This window comes from Rhododendron vialii, chromosome 3a, assembly GCF_030253575.1.
Source record: "Rhododendron vialii isolate Sample 1 chromosome 3a, ASM3025357v1".
Taxonomy (NCBI): domain Eukaryota; kingdom Viridiplantae; phylum Streptophyta; class Magnoliopsida; order Ericales; family Ericaceae; genus Rhododendron; species Rhododendron vialii.
Genome location: NC_080559.1, coordinates 25,627,255 through 25,644,897, shown reverse-complemented (window position 1 = coordinate 25,644,897; position 17,643 = coordinate 25,627,255). Strand labels below are relative to the sequence as shown.

Genomic DNA, 17,643 nt, shown 5'->3' with positions numbered 1-17,643 from the left:
TTATTTATCTTTCCATTTATCTTTACAATTCATTCATTTTTTCAATTAATACACCCCACCAGCAACTGGAGGTCGAATCTCCCCGATTGCATCTAGATGTTCTTCTCTTAGAAAAGTTTTTTTCTCTTTTTGTTTCTTCTCTATCTATCCATGAGAGATTTATTCTTTGTATTAGTCGAGTTGTTTATCTTGATTATCTCATAAATTCTCATAATTGATGACTATGCCTCGAATTTATACTTTTGTAATTTATATACACGATGTGATCTCTCCGTTTGATTGAAAAAAACATTCAATATTTTATGAATGCAACAAATTTCAGAAAGGACGAAATCAAAACAAAACTGAGTTCATAGCAAGGGTGTTTCAAACTCGAATTTGTGCCTGGCCGTGTTCTGAACAAACCAGAGCTCTATGCATTGTATTCCGAGTTCAACAATATCCCCATAATCATGTTTCCGTTGCATACCATTTCGAACAATGTGGTGATTGATAAATAACTTGAATCTTCTTAACGATCACAATCGAGAAATGAACCAACAGTTTTTTCCTAAACGTTGAATTTTTGCACCCCCTATCCATACTCAATGTAAACATTATATATCATCAGAAGAATAGCATTCTCATCCACAACTCAAATAAGTTATGTCCGATGGTGTCCTAAGATTTTTTCTTTTCTTCATCACTTGACGATTTCTTCCTAACGCTAGAACGAAAAACAGTAAACCAAACCTTCAAAAACAACTTGTAAACTCCTCAGCAACTCAAAAGTACTTCCTCCGTTCCAATTTATTTACTCATTCCAAGAACTCTCCCAATTTATTGACTCAAACTCTTCTGGTTGAAAAATATAGATTTCCAAAAAATACCCTTTATAAGTAAAGTTTAACTATTAATGCACCCAAACTCAAAACTAAAAGGGAACAATTGAAACTTGGCCTCTTTTTGGGTGATTTCTAATCTAATTATGAGAAATTGCAAGAAAATTTGGGAGAGCCCGAAAAGAAAAAATGAGCGAACAAAATAGATTACCTACACGGTTTCATGAACTGAACCAGAAGATTCAGAAGCTTATCTTTAACATCACTCGACTGTTAAAAGTCTCAGATCAAGTGTTGGATTATGTTACAGTTGCTTCATCCTTATCCAAATTGAATTAAACACAATACCTAGCAAATCAAACGAAAAATTTTCTTCAAATTTTTGGATCACAAGATACTTAGCAATAAAAAGAACCCAGAAGCTTCAATCTAACAAATTGGGGGAAAAAAAGAGATTGCTCAGTGGTGGCTAGTTAAGTATTAGGTTCGATTCTGCCAGCAATTCTCCTCAACTTTAGTGTCAGAAGAGGGAGCTTATTTATCCTCATCGCAATCTCAAATCCCCAAAACACAAAATAAATTTTCCGAGACGAATTCAAATACTAATATAAATTAAATTACTATAGACAGCACCATATAGTGTATACATGTAGATAGATACGAGTGTATGTTGCGAGACAGAGAGAGAATCGCTCAGTTCAGCGGGGTAGTCGACACGCAAATTTCCCTAGAGAGAGAAACCTGCATTCCGGTCTGTTGAGCTTGAATTTCATGTGGTCATCACCGCGATCTCTCTCCAATTTCAACACATAATACAGAACATGATGAATAAAACAGAAGATATGGAGTTGTATTAAGGAATAAAGAACAGTGATAAAAGAAAAAACCCTAGCAAAAATTTTGGATCAGTTCTTGCTCACGAGTATTTCTCAACCATGGCTTTAGACTGATCGCTTTGCTATTATTTATAGGCGCTCAGTTAGGGTTTTCTCAACCCCGGGGAATTACACTTTGGTTCCTGAAAATATATTCCATTTTGCTTGCTTCGTCCCTCAAGTATTAATTGCATCGATTTTATCCCTCACCTGTTATTTGATCTTAACGAGTGTAGTTGGAAAATATGGTCCAAATTGGAGACACCAATCCACCAAATACGAGAAAATTTCACAAATTCAAGTCCCATGAATTATAATATGTTCACGGCATTTTGATCCCGACGGCTTTTTTTCGAACATATAGAAATTTATTGAATAATTAGTTGGCAAATGTGATGGGAGAAGTTTTGTGGGCGGTGTGTGAGACGGTATCTTTCACAATTTGAACTTAAGTTGCTAGAAGATTTGAAAATATTTAAATATGCATAATGGAGGGACAAAATAGATGTCGTAGAAAGTCGATTGAAAGAAGAAACAAAACTTAAATAGTTCATGCATAAAACTTAAAAGTATAATTAACCCTCTTGAACTACCTCGTTTTAAGGGTTTGTTTGGGATACGACAGCTGCAGGACCACTCTTCAGGATTGTAGTGTTGTCGATTCGGTCATTCATTTAGGAAACGGCACCTATCCGAGCAAAAATGGACGGCCGGATAAGCCGCCCTACAACCCTGTAATAAAGATGTGCACCGCAAGAACCCCCATTCCCTTGTTGGATTGCAAAGGGCAAAAATTTAGGATTCTTAGGAATGCTATAATAAGAAAATGTGTAGAAACCCGTAAATTTCAGAAATTATTAAATAGATTTAATAAATGAAAGGATAAGAGGGAAATGTTAGGTTTATTTGAATTTGGGACTTATGTGTTGAGATTATAAGATGAAGGGGTGTGTGTGTGGTTTATGAAAATATTAGTATATATAGATGTGTATATGTGTGTGTGAAAATAACATCTCCCCCCCCCCCCACCCCACCCAAACTCACGCCTTTCTCTCTCTCTCCCTCTCCCTCTCCCTCTCCATCTCTCACTCCTCTCTCTTCTCTTTCACTCTCTCTCTTGAAAACTTCACTCAAAGCTCGAAATCCACAAAGTTCAACCTTCATTCCACACTTTAAACGTGATTATAATCTCGCGGTTCGTTGGTTAAAGCTCGGAAAAAAGTATACTTGGAGGAATTCGAATTTCAAGTCTAGGGCTTAATTGATTGGGCTTGGATCTTTGCTTTTGTTCATTGATGTAGAGATTTCTTGCTCTCTCTATGTGTATATGAGTTGATTGTGTACTTAGATCGTGCCTTGGTTCATTGTCGTTGTTGGGGTTTTGCCTTTCGAAGTCTGAAAATTCGTTGAAAAATTGCACGGTATGAATACCCCAAAAAGGGGTATGAATACCCTAGCCTTCTCTAGACAGCTGTCGTCCAGGTATTGATACCTCATTTTGGGGTATTGATACCCTCTTGATTTCTGGACAGTTTTGACACACTTTACTCTTTTCATGCTCAACTGCAATCAATTCTAACACTCTCTAAACACCTTTAAATCACTTCTTGACTTAATTGTTGGTATCTCTTTCATTGATCTTTCAAATTCTTTTGGCCCTCATTAGAAGATAAGAACATGTTGAATTTAATGAACTTGGTATCCGTTGGTCGTCCTTGCTTTAGGTTGATTTAGAGAACATATGTGGCATGTCGATATGATCATATTAGAGTTGATATATGTTGAATTTGAGGTTACTAAATATTGATAAATGGTTAACATGAATGAATACGAAATGACGATACAAAGAAAGCCACAGATCCACCATAAGGTGTGATGCCGAAAATGGAACGGATGGGGTCCAGAATACGTGGAAGTGCATAAGAAAGCCACATATCCACCATATGTTGTGATGCTGGAATGAATATGGGACGCACGGGGTCCCGAATGCCCGAAAATGAGATCCAAACACATAAATTAACAAATATGGTGAACTTTGGAGGTCATTATGCTACTTGTAGTTGAATGGAGTTGGCTTTCAAGGCTCACGTCCTTATTGTCGATCATATGGAAATCTTGTTGTTGCTTATGTTCCTTTCGGTGCATGGATCATCTCATTTACTTATAGTTTGAGCATAGTAATCTCTACTGGGCTAGTGTAACTCAACCTATCATTATTTTCAGGTTCACCGCAAGGGCATTAATTTTGGAGTGCATAGAGTGCTTGTTTGACATCATATCTTTTGAAAGCCGACATCAAGGAGTTATTCTAGCATCTTTTGTATGCTCAATTTTGAAAAGATGTAATTGTAACTTCATTTGAACTCTTTTGACTTTGGAAATCATGTAGTCGCTAAACTTATCGTCTTTTGACTAATTCTGAAAATTGGGCCGAGGTGCCAATATTATAACTCCGTTTAAACTTGACTTTTTTTTTGAATGAATTATGGAAAACATTTTAGGGTATTATGATGTATTGTTGTGATGGCCTTTTTATTGGAAATGCTATTTTTACTATGTTGAAAATCCAGGGCATGACAAAATGTGTGATCGGACTCGACCAGGTGGCGCCCTCATCTGAAGCCTATCTACCTCTTCCAACAAGACTGAGGCCCAGAGCCAAAGGCGGACCTTGGGCCTGGCTTCTTCAAGAACTGCAGTCGCAAGCAAGCAGAATCTCCATCATGCTCATCTATCTTATAGCCTGTGAAAGACACTGAAGTTCAATATTGATCTACATGCATTTTCAGCAACTTAGTTGTGGTAAATGAATACCAAGTTCAATAGAAATTTAAGAGAAATAAACTAACTTAAGTCTTAACCATGATCATGGTTCACCCCCTTTTCTCTCATCTTCCCATATAGTGTATATGTAATGACCCGAATCTCGGGGGGCTAATTTTTTTTAATAAAATTAAATATTTTATTGAAGTACTTTTGTAGATATAATTGATTTTGTTAATTGATAAATCTAAACCTAGACTTTTTAGGAAACCCTAACCCTACTTCATAATCCTAAAAATCTAGGATAAGATTAGATTGGATTTTATTAGATATGATTAGTACGATTAGATTGGATTTTATTAGATATGATTAGGATAAGATTGGATTGGATTTTGTTTAGATATTATAAGATTATGATCTTATCCTCTAGAATCCACCAGATAATTTCTTTTTTAGGGATGGAGCCGGATTAGTGGAAATTGAATCGGAGCATATAAAGAATAATTTGGAGAGGTCTAAGAAGAGTTGATAATTTTGGAGCATCTAGAAGATTACTTAGAATGCGGCTTAAGTTTATTTTGGTGATGTAATTTATTCATAGAGAAAATAAGGGCCTAGAAGTACAGTGTATTTTGAAGTTTATTTTTAGAAAATAGCAGGGCGTTACAGTATATGTATGACTTACCAAACTATATGTATTAGCACAAACAAAAACAATCTCTCATGTACATATTTACATGTAACGCATAGATACTACCCTGAGCAATAACCTGCTACATGCACTCACTCCCCGCCCTCACTCCCTATCCTCTCGCTCAGTTATGGAGAGTACGAATGGCAACGGGGCGGGTTTTGGCATACTTTAACCCCGACCCGAAAATTATTACCCGGCCCCAACCCAACTGGGTATTTTTTGGATACCCCCGTTCCCGTCCCGATCGGGGAACGGGTTTACCCGGCCTGCCCCGTTCCGTAAGAAATTAAAAAATTGTTAATCTAAAAGTAAAAGAAAAGAAAATAGTTATAAATAAAGTAGTAGTTTAGAATAATGGTGAAAATATTAAGGTAAGAGGATAAGTTTTTGTTAGTATAATGATAATAATATTAGGGTAAAAATATTAAAATTTTAAGTATAATGATAATTATATTAGGATAAAAGTATAATTTTATATATAAATACATTTCAGGGCGGGTTTGGGGTGGGGTACTCTCACCTCGAACCCGGTCGAGTTTTAGGATTTTAACCCCGACCCTATACCCGAAAATGAGGTGGAAAACCTGCCCCGCTCGGAGCAGGGTGGGTCCGATTGCCATGCCTAATGGAGAGTATCCCCCTTATGGCCAAATACATCCTTCTACCCAACAAAAGCTAATAATGGAGATTGCTTCTCAATTCTTACAAACAAATTGCAACTCCAATCTGCACATTTCATGCCATGATTTGTGTTATAGGTAGTAATCAAGAGATAGAGAAACCCAAAAACAAATAATCGGGGACTGAGAAAAAAAAGCCAATATGCCAATTTGCATGAAAATGAGAGAAGAGATCACCTTGCAAGGCACTCAAAGTCATTGCTGCATAGGCCGGATTGGTCAAATCCACAAAACAAAGGATAAAAGGATCTCCACCACGATGCATAAAAGGTGGGTTCAATTTTGTGAAAGTAAGAGATACAATTCTAGACAAGTCAATTTTCTAATGTCCAACAAAGTGCATGGAAACAGTAAGCTTAAGTGAGAATAAGAACTCATCAGCGTTATATGTCTGGACTCCTTTCTCACAAGTCTTAATTCTACAAAACCTTCAAACTGACAGAAAATATCTAGTGATGATGTAAAAGAAAATATCAAAATAACACAATAAAAAACATAGAAATTTTGGATCACAGAAAAGATCCATGTCCAATCAATGAGGAATTATATCCTCTAACAATGACAATGATAACAATTGACATTGATGTAAGCATCACTACAAAAATCAAAGGATACTCTCTCTAAGTGATGTAAGAAGGAAGCCCCTCAACATACAGAGTTTTAGAAGCATGCGGAGGGGGAGGAATTGTCTCACAACTCATTCTGGGCATCGCATGAAGAGGAAGCCTGCCATTAAAACCCATGCCTCCACCACTCCATGCATCCACTGGAAGCCTACCATCAAAACCCATGCCTCCACCACTCCATGTATATACTGGAAACCTACCATCAAAACTCATTCCTCCACCACTCAGTGCATCCATTAGTAGCCTGCCACCAAAACCCATACCTCAACCATTTGGTGCTGCATCTGAAAGAATAGCCCTAGAAAGACCCATTGCAGCAGGATCTATTAGAGGATTACCAGTCCTTCCACCACCACCACCCATCCTTCCTAACCCAACTCCAGTAATATTACTAGCTTCACCCATAAGTAAGTTGCTACAAAGACAACAAAAGGAATAGTTTAAAATCTATAGAAATCTAGACGGTAAATCAATTTTGAAGACAGGAAATAGACAATTCTTGCAACAAATACATGAAGAGACTAGAATCATCCTGACATTATGACGAGCACACTAACAATGAACAATAGGAAAAAAAATTATGTGAAGCAAGCATAAAGAACATGGAAAATTCACGAGATTGTTCAAAGACTAACCTCCTGAACTTCATTGACTAATAACGATTCCAAGGCAACTTTTGCAGCTGCATATTTGGCTTTTTTTATTATCGGGGAAAATTCAGGACTTCTATAGGGTTTCCCATCAATCTTAACCGTAGACTTGAGTCGAATCGCATGGGGAGGTCCTTCATGTTTAATAGAATACTCAGGCAGTGGGAGATTTCTCTTTTCAACATAATCTTGTAGCCGATTTTTGTATAGGCCAGAAGAAGTAGAAACACGAGAAAAGTGGTCAAAAGTGATTTTGGCACACATATTCTCAACTTCTTTGAGAGTCGTGCTGTCATCGATGGTGGTGAATGGGACGCCACTAATGGTGGCGTTGAAGCCAGGAGCATGTTTGGGGCTGCATTTGGTGAAGGAGTAATCTGGTAAGTCCCACGATTTTCGTTGGCACAAAGAATTCAGCTCTGTTTTGTACATGACTAATTCAATCAATGGGAAGGGGAAACAAAGGGGTATGAGAGAGTAGACTTGTGTTTGGAGAGAGAGAGGGGGAAGGCGAAAGAGAGAGTTGAAGGTAAGGAACTGGGGTTCAAGAAAGAGACAACTTCTTTGTGGTATGCATTTTTCCCCAAAGAATACCACCGACTATAGAGAATACCACCCTTTCTTGATGGTATGCATATGTTCACAGCATTTTGATCCCAACGGCTGTTTCAAACATATAGAAATTTATTGAATAATTAGTCGGCAAATGTGATGGGAGAAAGTTTCGTGGACGATGTGTAAGACAGTTTCTTTCACAATTTGAACTTAAGTTGCCAATGGATTTGAAAAGATTTAAATATGCATAATGGAGGGACAAAATAGATGGTGTAGAAAGTCAATTGAAAGAAGAAACAAAACTTAAATAGTTAATGCATAAAACTTAAAAGTGTAATTAACCCCACTTGAACTACCTCGTTTTAGGGATTTGTTTGGGATACGGCTTGTGTAGGACCACCTTACAGGGTTGTAGTGTGGGCGATTCGGTCATTTATTTTGGAAAACGGCACATATCTGAGCAATGGATGATTTAGATCAATAGGAGCTCAGATGAAATCTGAGCCGTCCGTGCCAAAATGGACGGCCAGATAAGCTGCACTACAACCCTATAATAAGGATGTGCACTGATGAGCACCCAATTTTGTAGATATTTGGTACAACTAGTCCCGTTTATGTTGTTTTAACTTGCGTTTATTTAGCTTTTATAGTGATATTGCACGTAAGGTTGGTTTTTGTGTGTTTCAGGTAATTCGTATAAATAAAGCGCGTTTGAATGCCAAGAAATGCTCCGGGTGCAACCAAGTACTCAAGGCCACGTGCCACCCCGTTGTGGTGCCCAAATAGTTGTGAAGAGATGGTTTGGAGGTTGCTCGGGTCGCCCAAGGGTCAAGGGAATTGAAGGAGATGTGAGGATCTTCCCAAAACTATTCATTTTCCGACCAGCTGAGGGTAGAATTATCATAAATTTTGGTGTACAAATGATATTGGATCCAAACCACTTGGGTTAGAAATTAGACTCAACGAGCTTTCTAACGGTCCAAAGAACACCTAAATCCGAGTTCGGGAGTGTCCGGAGCGAGACCGCAAAGTTTAGCAAAAATCTGCCATAACAGTGTGGTATCGATACAAGCATTTTTGCCGTATCGATACCATAAGGAAACAGAGAGATTGGAATCCGTAGAGATTCTGTATCTGTCACGCCCCGCCACGCAAACGGCACCCAATGTGGGCCCGAGTCGACGCGACCACGTGACATTCCACACCAAAAAAAAACCAAACCACACCTCACAACCTGTCAGAATAAACACCCAGCGGAAGACTTATCACCTTAACATAAAAATGAGTTGACGTATCGACCAACCAACCACGATCTCACACAACTAAACAACAATATAGTTTTACAATACTTTAAAAATTTTACACTTTAATACATCCACCAACGACTTATTTATAACTTACATAAATCAACTTTTTAGTTTACTACCTACAACCAACTCGTTCATCCACATCATCTAATGCTAGCCCAAACACTTCTCAACACGATGACCGGTAGTGGACCCACTCTACGCAACCTGCTACCTGGCAGACCAAAAAGGAAAGCCAGAGTGTGTGAGATATAGAAATGCTCAACAAAATATAGCAACAACCGAATAAATAACAACCAAAATATAAATTCTCAACATATCTGAGATACTCAAATGTACATAACAAATATAATCACCACATCCTCCAATTACAACATAACAGTAATATCCAACAGCTAAAAGATAATCTCAACTTGTCAACAGTTTATCGAGAAATTAAGAGCAACATCGGGCACATAGCCAATAATTTAAGGCATAAAGCCTTTTGGCATTAAGCCAATCACCGGGCACACAGCCAATAGTTTAAGGCATAAAGCCATATGGCAAAAAGCCAATCACCGGGCACACAGCCAATAGTGTAAGGCATAAAGCCTTTTGGCATAAAGCCAATCACCGGGCACTAAGCCAACAATCAAGTTCAATTCAATATAGAACAACATATATGAATCAAACACTCACATATCATAAGCTAAACAACAATAGCATGATATATACTCACCATTACAGCAATATCTCATTAAAGATAACCATATCGAAAGCTTACTACGATTAGCAAGATATACATTCACCACCACAGCAACATTTTATTGGGAAGAACCATATCAGCCACACTCACCTTTGCATCGACCGAGATATACACCAAACTTAAGGTTTCGGCACCTCCTATTTGACCGGTTTGTTACCTAGCCATAAGCTACCATATTAGCATATGAATCCCTTGGAATGTTTAAGTAAATATATGATACACCCCATAATACATTCACCATGCTAACAAGTGTCAAATGAGCTTAACAATGCCACCAACACCCCTAAACCATTTAACAATCATTTGATACCAAATTATAAAACTAATAAGGTATTAGACAATACCCAACGAATACAAATATGTCCATCTTAAGGCTTAGAAGTGCCCCCAATTCAACGTAAGAGTATAAATATGATATAACTCTTAAAATCGATTTGAAATCATGACCATCCTGTTGTATTTCGACCATAACTTCTTATTGATTTAGAACCAGGTCGTCAGACTACCACCATTAAAAAGTACACCTCTGGTACATGAATTTTGATATAAAATTTGTCCTAAACGGAGTCTGAATGACCAAGATACGCTCAAATGAAGTTACACATCTAAAGCAGAATTCACAGTTTTCAGCAGAACAGTCTGCGATCGAAAGCTCATTAAAAATCACATACTCAATATTTTCCAATAATACCAACACCAAAACATCACCAATTGATCAATGTTTAAGACTCATGAGAACCCATGTCCACCCAGCATGCTTAAACTTAAGGAATTTCATGACGAACACAAGCCAAAAGCTGTCCAGAATTTCAGAAGTACCAAAACCTGAACTTTAATTCAAAAACTGCTATAATCTAGAAAGAGCCACGACACAACCCAAACACATTCAGAAAGATATACGAGTCTAGTTTTTGAATCAAGAAACGGTGCGTAAAACCGATATCCGAGCAAGAAGTTATGCCCGTTTTTCCAACACGTGTCTGTGCTGTCTGCACAGACGCGAATCAGACACCAGTTCGGTTCATGATTTTTATCTTTTTCCACATTGCTCAGAAAATTCTGAAATTTTTACAGCATAAACTAAACTCACAGAGGCATCTACAGTAAAATTATCAGAAAATTACATGATAGGAACGTCAATGAGAAAAATTCATCAAAACAGGACAAATTATTTACTTGTTCAAACACAGTTATGCATGCTCATCATATACACGAATTTTCTGGAATAAAACTCAACTCCAACCTAAAAACCCCTCTCCCATGGCTTCAATTCAGAGCATATTAGATGCAGAATAAGAAACCTAGCATGAGAAATATAAAATTCAACACTTAAAAAGATGAAGATTACCTAATTAAGCTTCAAAACCCTTAATCCCTTTCTTCCTTCTTCTTCTCTCCTCACGGCTGATCTCTCTCTCTCTCTCTCTCTCTCTCTCTCTCTCTCACGTTGGTACAAACCTTTCTGATGGGTTTGTTCTCTTCTATTTTTTTCTTTTGTTTTAAAAGATCACACACACACACAACACCACACCATACACACGGCACACATGCACCATTCTAATAAAAAAAATTGCACTCCAGCCCTTTAGGTTATTAAATATAACATTTAAGCACCTCAATTAAAAAGGACGTTACAGTATCGATACGGGCATTTTTGCCGTATCGATACGGCTTCTTTTCTGTAGATTTTTTGCTACTTTTTGGACTTTTCATTTATGGAATACTTGCCACTTTTGGCAAGTTCTGGGATATTTTGTGGAGAGAGAGGCTGAGTTGTATAAATACCTCTTTCTCTCCCCCTTAGTCATTATGTAGATATTTTAGGCTTTAAGTCTTTCTTCTTTCCTAGGAAATCTCCATAGTTTCCAAGCTTTGTTCCAAGTTAATTTTCTTAAAAACTCTAGTAAGTCTTTTTCGTTTGTTAATTTCTTGTTCATTAATGTTGTAGCTAAGGACTAGATCCTTACTAATATCAAGTTTATTTCCATTTTCGTCGGTTAATCATGTTTCCTTTCTTAAACATGATTTCTAGTCTTTTTGCTATATGTGAGTAGTCATTTGGCTAAGTCTTGGGCTAATCTCTCCCAAAGACTTAGGTGATTATTTGGTTCTCAAACCTTCTGGCTTAAATCATGATTTTCGGAATTGAATTAACCTAGCCATTTTGGTCTAAGCGAGGGGTGTTAACTCCTTGATATATCGTTTAGTCAAAGCGGTCTTGGCAAGCGGCATATAAAGGGCTCGTGGCCTCCTACGTGTTAGATACATTAGCGAAAATAGGTTGGTTCGTCTCCGTTGAATCACATCTTTTGATAAACGTAGTCATTAAAGCTAAATCTTCCGGGCATGAGCACGCGGTCGTGACTCTCGCTCGAGTTATAATCGAGAACCGGTAACGGCCTTAGTCAAGGGGTAGACGATCCCTAGACTTGCCTCTTTTAAGTTCATTAAGCAAATTTCTAGTCTTTTTCCTTATTATTTTCACCGTTTAAAGCAAAACCAAGTTGGCCGTCTTAAACGCCGCAAACCTACCACATAGAACCTTCAATCCGAATTAAGCTATATTCGATTCTTTGTGGGAACGATCTCAAAGTTCCGGATATTATGCTATTGACGACCTAGCCCTACGCTTAGGGTTTTCTCAACCTTATATTTGAAGGCGAGGTTTGGAGCTAAGCATTTTTGTGCACCACAAGAACCCCCACTCCCTGGTTGGACTGCAAAGGGCAAAAATTTAGGATTCTTAGGAATGTTACAATAAGCAAATGTGTGATCGGACTTGATCAGGTGGCGCCCTCATTTAAAGCCTATCTACCTCTTCCCACAAGACTGAGGCCCAGAGCCAAAGGCGGACCTTGGGCCTGGCTTCTTCGAGAACTACAGTCGCAAGCAGACAGAATCTCCATCATGCTCGTCTATTTTATAGCCTGTGCAAGACACAGAAGTTCAATATCTACAGGTGTTTTCAACAACTCAGTTGTGGTAAGTGAATACCAAGTTCAATAGAAATTTAAGAGAAAATCGTAAACTAACTTAAGTCTTAACCATAATCTTGGTTCACCTTTTTTTCTCTCATCTTCCCCAATTGTATCTGTATGACTTACCAAACTATATGTATTAGCACAAAGAAAAACAATCTCCTATGTACATATTTGCATGTAACACATAGATACTACCTTAAACGATACCGTTCTACGTGCACTCACTCCCCGCCCTCACTCCCCATCCTCGCTCAATTATGGAGAGTATCCCCCTTCTGGCCAAATACTTCATTCTACACAATAAAAGCTAATAATGGAGATTGCTTCTCAATTCTTACAAATAAATTGCAACTTCAATCTACACATTTCATGCCACGATATGTGTTATGGGTAGTAATCAAGAGATAGAAAAACCTAGAAACAAATAATCGGGGGCTAAGAAAAAAAGTCAATATGCCAATTTGCATGAAAATGAGAGAAGAGACCACCTTGCAAGGCACTCAAAGCCGTTGCTGCATAGGCCGGATTGGTGAAATCCACGAAACAAAGGATAAAAGGATCTCCACCACGCTGCATAAAAGGTGGGTTCAGTTTTGTGAAAATAAGAGATACAGTTCTAGACAAGTCAATTTTCTAATGTCCAACAAAGAGCATGGAAGCAGTAAGCATAAGTGAGAATAAGAACTCATCAGCCTTACATGTCTGGACTCCTTACTCACAAGTCTTAATTCTTCAAAACCCTTAAACTGGCAAGAAAATAACTAGTGAGGATGTAAAAGAAAACATCAGAAGAACACAATAACAAGCATAGAAATTTTGGATCACAGAAAAGATCCATGTCCAAGTAATGAGGAATTATATCCTCTAACAATGACAATGATCGATAACAATTGACATTGATGTAAGCATTACTACAAAAATCAAAGGATACGAGCCACTTCTCTCTTAGTGATGTCAGAAGGAAACTCCTTAACATACAGAGTATTGGAAGCATCTAGTGGGGGAGGAATTATCTCACGACTCATTCTAGACATTGCATGAAGAGGAATCCTGCCATCAAAACTCATGCCTTCACCACTTCATGCATCCACTGGAAGCCTACCATCAAAACTCATGCCTCCACCACTCCATGCATCCGCTGAAAGCCTAGCATCAAAAGTCATGCCTCCACCACTCCATGCATCCACTAGAAACCTACCATCAAAACCCATGCCTCTACCACTCAGTGCATCCATTGGCAGCCTGCCACCAAAACCCATACCTCAACCATTTGGTGCTACATCTGAAAGAATAGCCCAAAAAGACCCATTGCAGCAGGATCTATTAGAGGATTACCAGTCCCTCCACCACCACCATCCCCCATCCTTCCTAACCTAATTCCACCAATATTACTAGCTTCCCCGTAAGAAAGTTGCTACAGAGACAATAAAAGGAATAGTTTAGAATCTACAGAAATCTAGAAGGTGAATCTGTTTTGGAAGACAGGAAATAGACAATTCTTGCAACAGATATATAAAGAGACCAAAATCATCCTGACATTATGACGAGCACACTAACAATGAACAACAGGAAAAAAAATTATGTGAAGCAGGCATAAAGAACATGGAAAATTCACGAGATTGTTCAAAGACTAGCCTCCTGAACTTCATTGACTGATAACGATTCCAAGGCAACTTTTGCAGTTGCATATTTGGCTTCTTTTATTGTCGGGGAAAATTCAGGACTCCTATAGGGTTTCCCATTAATCTTAACTATCGACTTGAATCAAATCGCATGGGAAGGTCCTTCATGTTTAATAGAATACTCAAACAGTGGGAGATTTCTTTTTTTAGCATAATCTTATAGCCAATTTTTGTATAGGCTAGAAGAAGTAGAAACACGAGATAAGTGGTCGAGAGCGATCTTGGCACACTTGTTCTCTACTTCTTTGAGAGTCATGCTGTCGTCGGCGGTGGTGAAAAGGGATGCAACTGACAGTGGCGGTGGCGATGAAGCTAGGAGCATGGTCAGGGCCCGCATTTGGCAAAGGTGTAATCTTGTAAGTCCCACAATTTCCGTTGGCACAGGGAATTCAACTCCGTTTTGTACATGACTAGTTTAATCAATGGGAAGGGGAAGCAAAGGGGTGTGAGAGAGTAGGCTTATGTTATGAGAGAGAGAGAGAGAGAGAGAGAGAGAGAGAGAGAGAGAGAGTAGTGGTGGGGTACTGGGGTTCAAGAAAGAGTTGACTTCTTGGTGGTATGCATTTGTCCCCAGAGAATACCACCCTTCTTGGTGGTATGCATATGTTCATGGCATTTTGATCCTGACGGCTTTTTTCGAACATATAAAAATTATTGAATAATTAGTCGGCAAATGTGATGGGAGAAAGTTTCGTGGGCGGTGTGTGAGACGGTTTCTTTCACAATTTGAACTTAAGTTGCTAGTGGATTTGAAAAGATTTAAATATGCATAATGGAGAGACAAAATAGATGTCGTAGAAAGTCGATTGAAAGAAGAAACAAAACTTAAATAGTTCATGCATAAAACTTAAAAGTGTAATTAACCCACTTGAACTACCTCATTTTAGGGGTCTGTTTGGGATACGGCTTATGTAGGACGACCCTACAGGGTTGTAGTGTGGCCGATTCGGTCGTTCATTTTGGCAATGACAGCTTTCCGAGTAATGGATGATTTAGATTAATAGAAGCTAAAATGAAATCTGAGCCGTCCATACCAAAATGGACAATCAGATAAGTCGCACTACAACCCCGTAATAAGGATGTGCACCACAAGAACACCACTCCCTGGTTGGACTGCAAAGGGCAAATAATTTGGATTTTGAACTAGTCCAGGATTCTAAAAACTGGGCGGAAAATATACTACTGTTTATGCTCATTTTTGGCACAAAATATCGGACCAGCGTTGGAGGGCCATTTAATTAACTTTTAATTAAATTGGGCCGATTTCTATGAGTTTCTCGGACTAAAAATTAATGGGTCACATTAATTTTATGATTTGGAGCAAGGCCCGATTAATTAAAGTCCAAGTGAAGCGAGATACGTCAAATAATATTCCATGGAAGTTATTATTCGGAGCTTTGGGTAAAAATGTTGGCATGTGCTTGTTGCTACAGAAGCAGAGTGCCCCACGATGTAAAAAATAGTTGGGTTTTTTACTTGATGTTGGAAGCAATTAAGACACATGGCAACACATTAGGAAATGGGGTAAATGGGCAAGCAACAACTGCTACCCATGATCTTGATTAACTGCCGCAAGCTGTCGTGGGTGTAACATGCAAGGGACACTGGGCATCCAAAGAGCAAAGGAAGGGAGTTATTTTGCCAAGACATGGGACACATGTCAACATACAAGAAACCCACTCCCCGTGATCTCAATTTATTTGGCCACCCTTCCACAATTCAGGCTGCTTCTTTACTTTTTAAAAAAAATTGGTCTACGGACCACTATAGCATGTTTCTAACCTACTAGGTCCACTGATTAAATTTCTAACCCATTAAGTCCACTAATATGTATTTGGTAAGGTATAAAGTCCACTACATTTAAAAAGGGAAATAGTGCCTGACAGATTTACCTTTCCATTCAAATCTCATCCGTTTAGCCCATTATCTCCCATTATCCCTTATACGTTTCAAATCACGCAAAATTCTCGGGAAATAGCAAAATTCTCGGGCAATAACAATTACGTTGGATCAGTTTCGTATCTAACGTTATTGTACTTATATAACGTTATATAACATTGTATATTCTACTTTGTAGAGTTACATCTTGATCTCAACTGCTTTGTTGAATTTTTTTTGAGTATCGCTGCACAAAAACTCTCATATAACATTATATTTTCACTTTATTGAATTGGTCCGCGCAGCGGCCTCAATGACTTGCTTCTAGTAACAATAATACACAAAAAAAAATGTAATACATGTGACAAAAAATAAACATATAACCTTATAACGTTATACATGAGATTTTGTCCTTTCTAACTCTAAAAAAAGAAAAAGAGGAGATCTCGTAACTTCTTTCCATTATATTTTCACTTATTGAATTGGTCCGCGCAGCGGCCTCAATGACTTGCTTCTAGTAACAATAATACACACACAAAAACGTAATACATGTGACAAAAAATAAACATATAACCTTATAACGTTATACATGAGATTTTGTCCTTTCTAACTCTAAAAAAAGAAAAAGAGGAGATCTTGTAACTTCTTTCCATTATATTTTCACTTGATTAAATTGGTCCGCGCAGCGGCCTCAATGACTTGCTTCTAGTAACAATAATACACACAAAAAAACGTTATACATGAGATTTTGTCCTTTCTAACTCTAAAAAAATAAAAAGAGGAGATCTCGTAACTTCTTTCCCTTCGTCGCCGTTGCCTTCTTCACGGTCGACTTCACAAGTAACTTAATACTCTTCACCCCTTGAACAACTGCACAAATAACAGCCTTTAACAAAATTAGTATATAACCATATATACTATCAATCGAATCCCTAACTTAATTCAACCATACCATACTGGATCAAAGATTGATATAACCACATATACTCGCAATCAAAACCCTATCTTAACTACACCAATACGTAACCGATCAAAGTTTTTTGAATAAATATATAAGGTTATATAACCTGTATCATCATATAACCATATTAAATCACTTATTGATTATATAACCTGATATATTTATTCATAAAACTCCAAATATATCAGAAGCAAGTCGGAGAGGCCGCTGCGCGGACCAAATCAATAAGTGATTTAATATGGTTATATGATGATACAGGTTATATATAAGGTTATATAACCTGTATATTTATAACGTTAGATAAAAAAATAACGTTAGATAAAAACGTTGGGGTATTACATACTGGACGGAGGAGATTGACTCGCATACAGTTCACATTTGCAACATATAACCCAATATTCGTATATAATACCCTAACTTTACAT

The 17,643-nt window shown here is 37.9% G+C and overlaps 3 protein-coding genes, 2 long non-coding RNA genes and 3 other non-coding genes across 8 annotated transcripts; all 8 read right to left on the bottom strand.

Moving 5' to 3' along the window:
- Positions 1-1,057: 1,057 nt before the first annotated feature.
- On the bottom strand, positions 1,058-1,149 carry LOC131321508 (small nucleolar RNA snoR31). Its single transcript, XR_009198548.1, has one exon. It is a non-coding gene; the product is annotated as a small nucleolar RNA snoR31 (small nucleolar RNA).
- Positions 1,150-1,276: 127 nt separating this feature from the next.
- On the bottom strand, positions 1,277-1,379 carry LOC131321549 (small nucleolar RNA R30/Z108). The gene has a single exon (XR_009198580.1). It is a non-coding gene; the product is annotated as a small nucleolar RNA R30/Z108 (small nucleolar RNA).
- A 129-nt stretch (positions 1,380-1,508) lies between these two features.
- On the bottom strand, positions 1,509-1,612 carry LOC131321435 (small nucleolar RNA Z107/R87). The gene has a single exon (XR_009198481.1). It is a non-coding gene; the product is annotated as a small nucleolar RNA Z107/R87 (small nucleolar RNA).
- Positions 1,613-5,814: 4,202 nt separating this feature from the next.
- On the bottom strand, positions 5,815-6,696 carry LOC131321277 (RNA-binding protein 2-like). Its single transcript, XM_058352276.1, has 3 exons — positions 6,488-6,696; positions 6,011-6,138; positions 5,815-5,879 (listed from the first exon to the last, which is right to left on the bottom strand). Exons 1-3 carry the CDS (start codon positions 6,694-6,696, stop codon positions 5,815-5,817), a joined length of 402 nt encoding a protein of 133 aa, XP_058208259.1.
- Positions 6,697-6,723: 27 nt separating this feature from the next.
- On the bottom strand, positions 6,724-7,541 carry LOC131321276 (double-stranded RNA-binding protein 1-like). The gene is made up of 3 exons (XM_058352275.1): positions 7,095-7,541; positions 6,972-6,991; positions 6,724-6,874 (listed from the first exon to the last, which is right to left on the bottom strand). The coding sequence occupies exons 1-3, from the start codon at positions 7,539-7,541 to the stop codon at positions 6,724-6,726; spliced, it is 618 nt and encodes a 205-aa protein (XP_058208258.1).
- A 1,358-nt stretch (positions 7,542-8,899) lies between these two features.
- Positions 8,900-11,347, bottom strand: LOC131320707 (uncharacterized). Its single transcript, XR_009198328.1, has 3 exons — positions 11,065-11,347; positions 9,807-9,873; positions 8,900-9,185 (listed from the first exon to the last, which is right to left on the bottom strand). It is a non-coding gene; the product is annotated as an uncharacterized LOC131320707 (long non-coding RNA).
- Positions 11,348-12,527: 1,180 nt separating this feature from the next.
- LOC131320706 (RNA-binding protein 2-like) lies at positions 12,528-13,764 on the bottom strand. Its single transcript, XM_058351506.1, is given in 5 exon segments — positions 12,528-12,643; positions 13,186-13,267; positions 13,396-13,443; positions 13,445-13,458; positions 13,629-13,764. Coding segments are annotated over 5 exon segments (396 nt in total).
- A 2,759-nt stretch (positions 13,765-16,523) lies between these two features.
- LOC131320705 (uncharacterized) lies at positions 16,524-17,427 on the bottom strand. Its single transcript, XR_009198327.1, has 2 exons — positions 17,020-17,427; positions 16,524-16,869 (listed from the first exon to the last, which is right to left on the bottom strand). It is a non-coding gene; the product is annotated as an uncharacterized LOC131320705 (long non-coding RNA).
- Positions 17,428-17,643: the final 216 nt, after the last annotated feature.

Excerpts from the sequence above, each read along its gene's own strand:
- LOC131321277 (XM_058352276.1), bottom strand. The coding sequence starts at position 6,696 with ATGGATGCACTGAGTGGTGGAGGAATGAGTTTTGATGGTAGGTTTCCA. Across the intron at positions 6,139-6,487 it reads CCGCATGCTTCTAAAACTCT|AATTGTATCTCTTACTTTCA; the intron begins GTATGTTGAGGG and ends TGACTTGTCTAG. Across the intron at positions 5,880-6,010 it reads GACTTTGAGTGCCTTGCAAG|ATTGGAGTTGCAATTTGTTT; the intron begins GTGATCTCTTCT and ends TGAAATGTGCAG.
- LOC131321276 (XM_058352275.1), bottom strand. The coding sequence starts at position 7,541 with ATGTACAAAACAGAGCTGAATTCTTTGTGCCAACGAAAATCGTGGGAC. Across the intron at positions 6,992-7,094 it reads TAGTCAATGAAGTTCAGGAG|GATGATTCTAGTCTCTTCAT; the intron begins GTTAGTCTTTGA and ends TCATAATGTCAG. Across the intron at positions 6,875-6,971 it reads GATGATTCTAGTCTCTTCAT|CAACTTACTTATGGGTGAAG; the intron begins GTATTTGTTGCA and ends TTGTCTTTGTAG.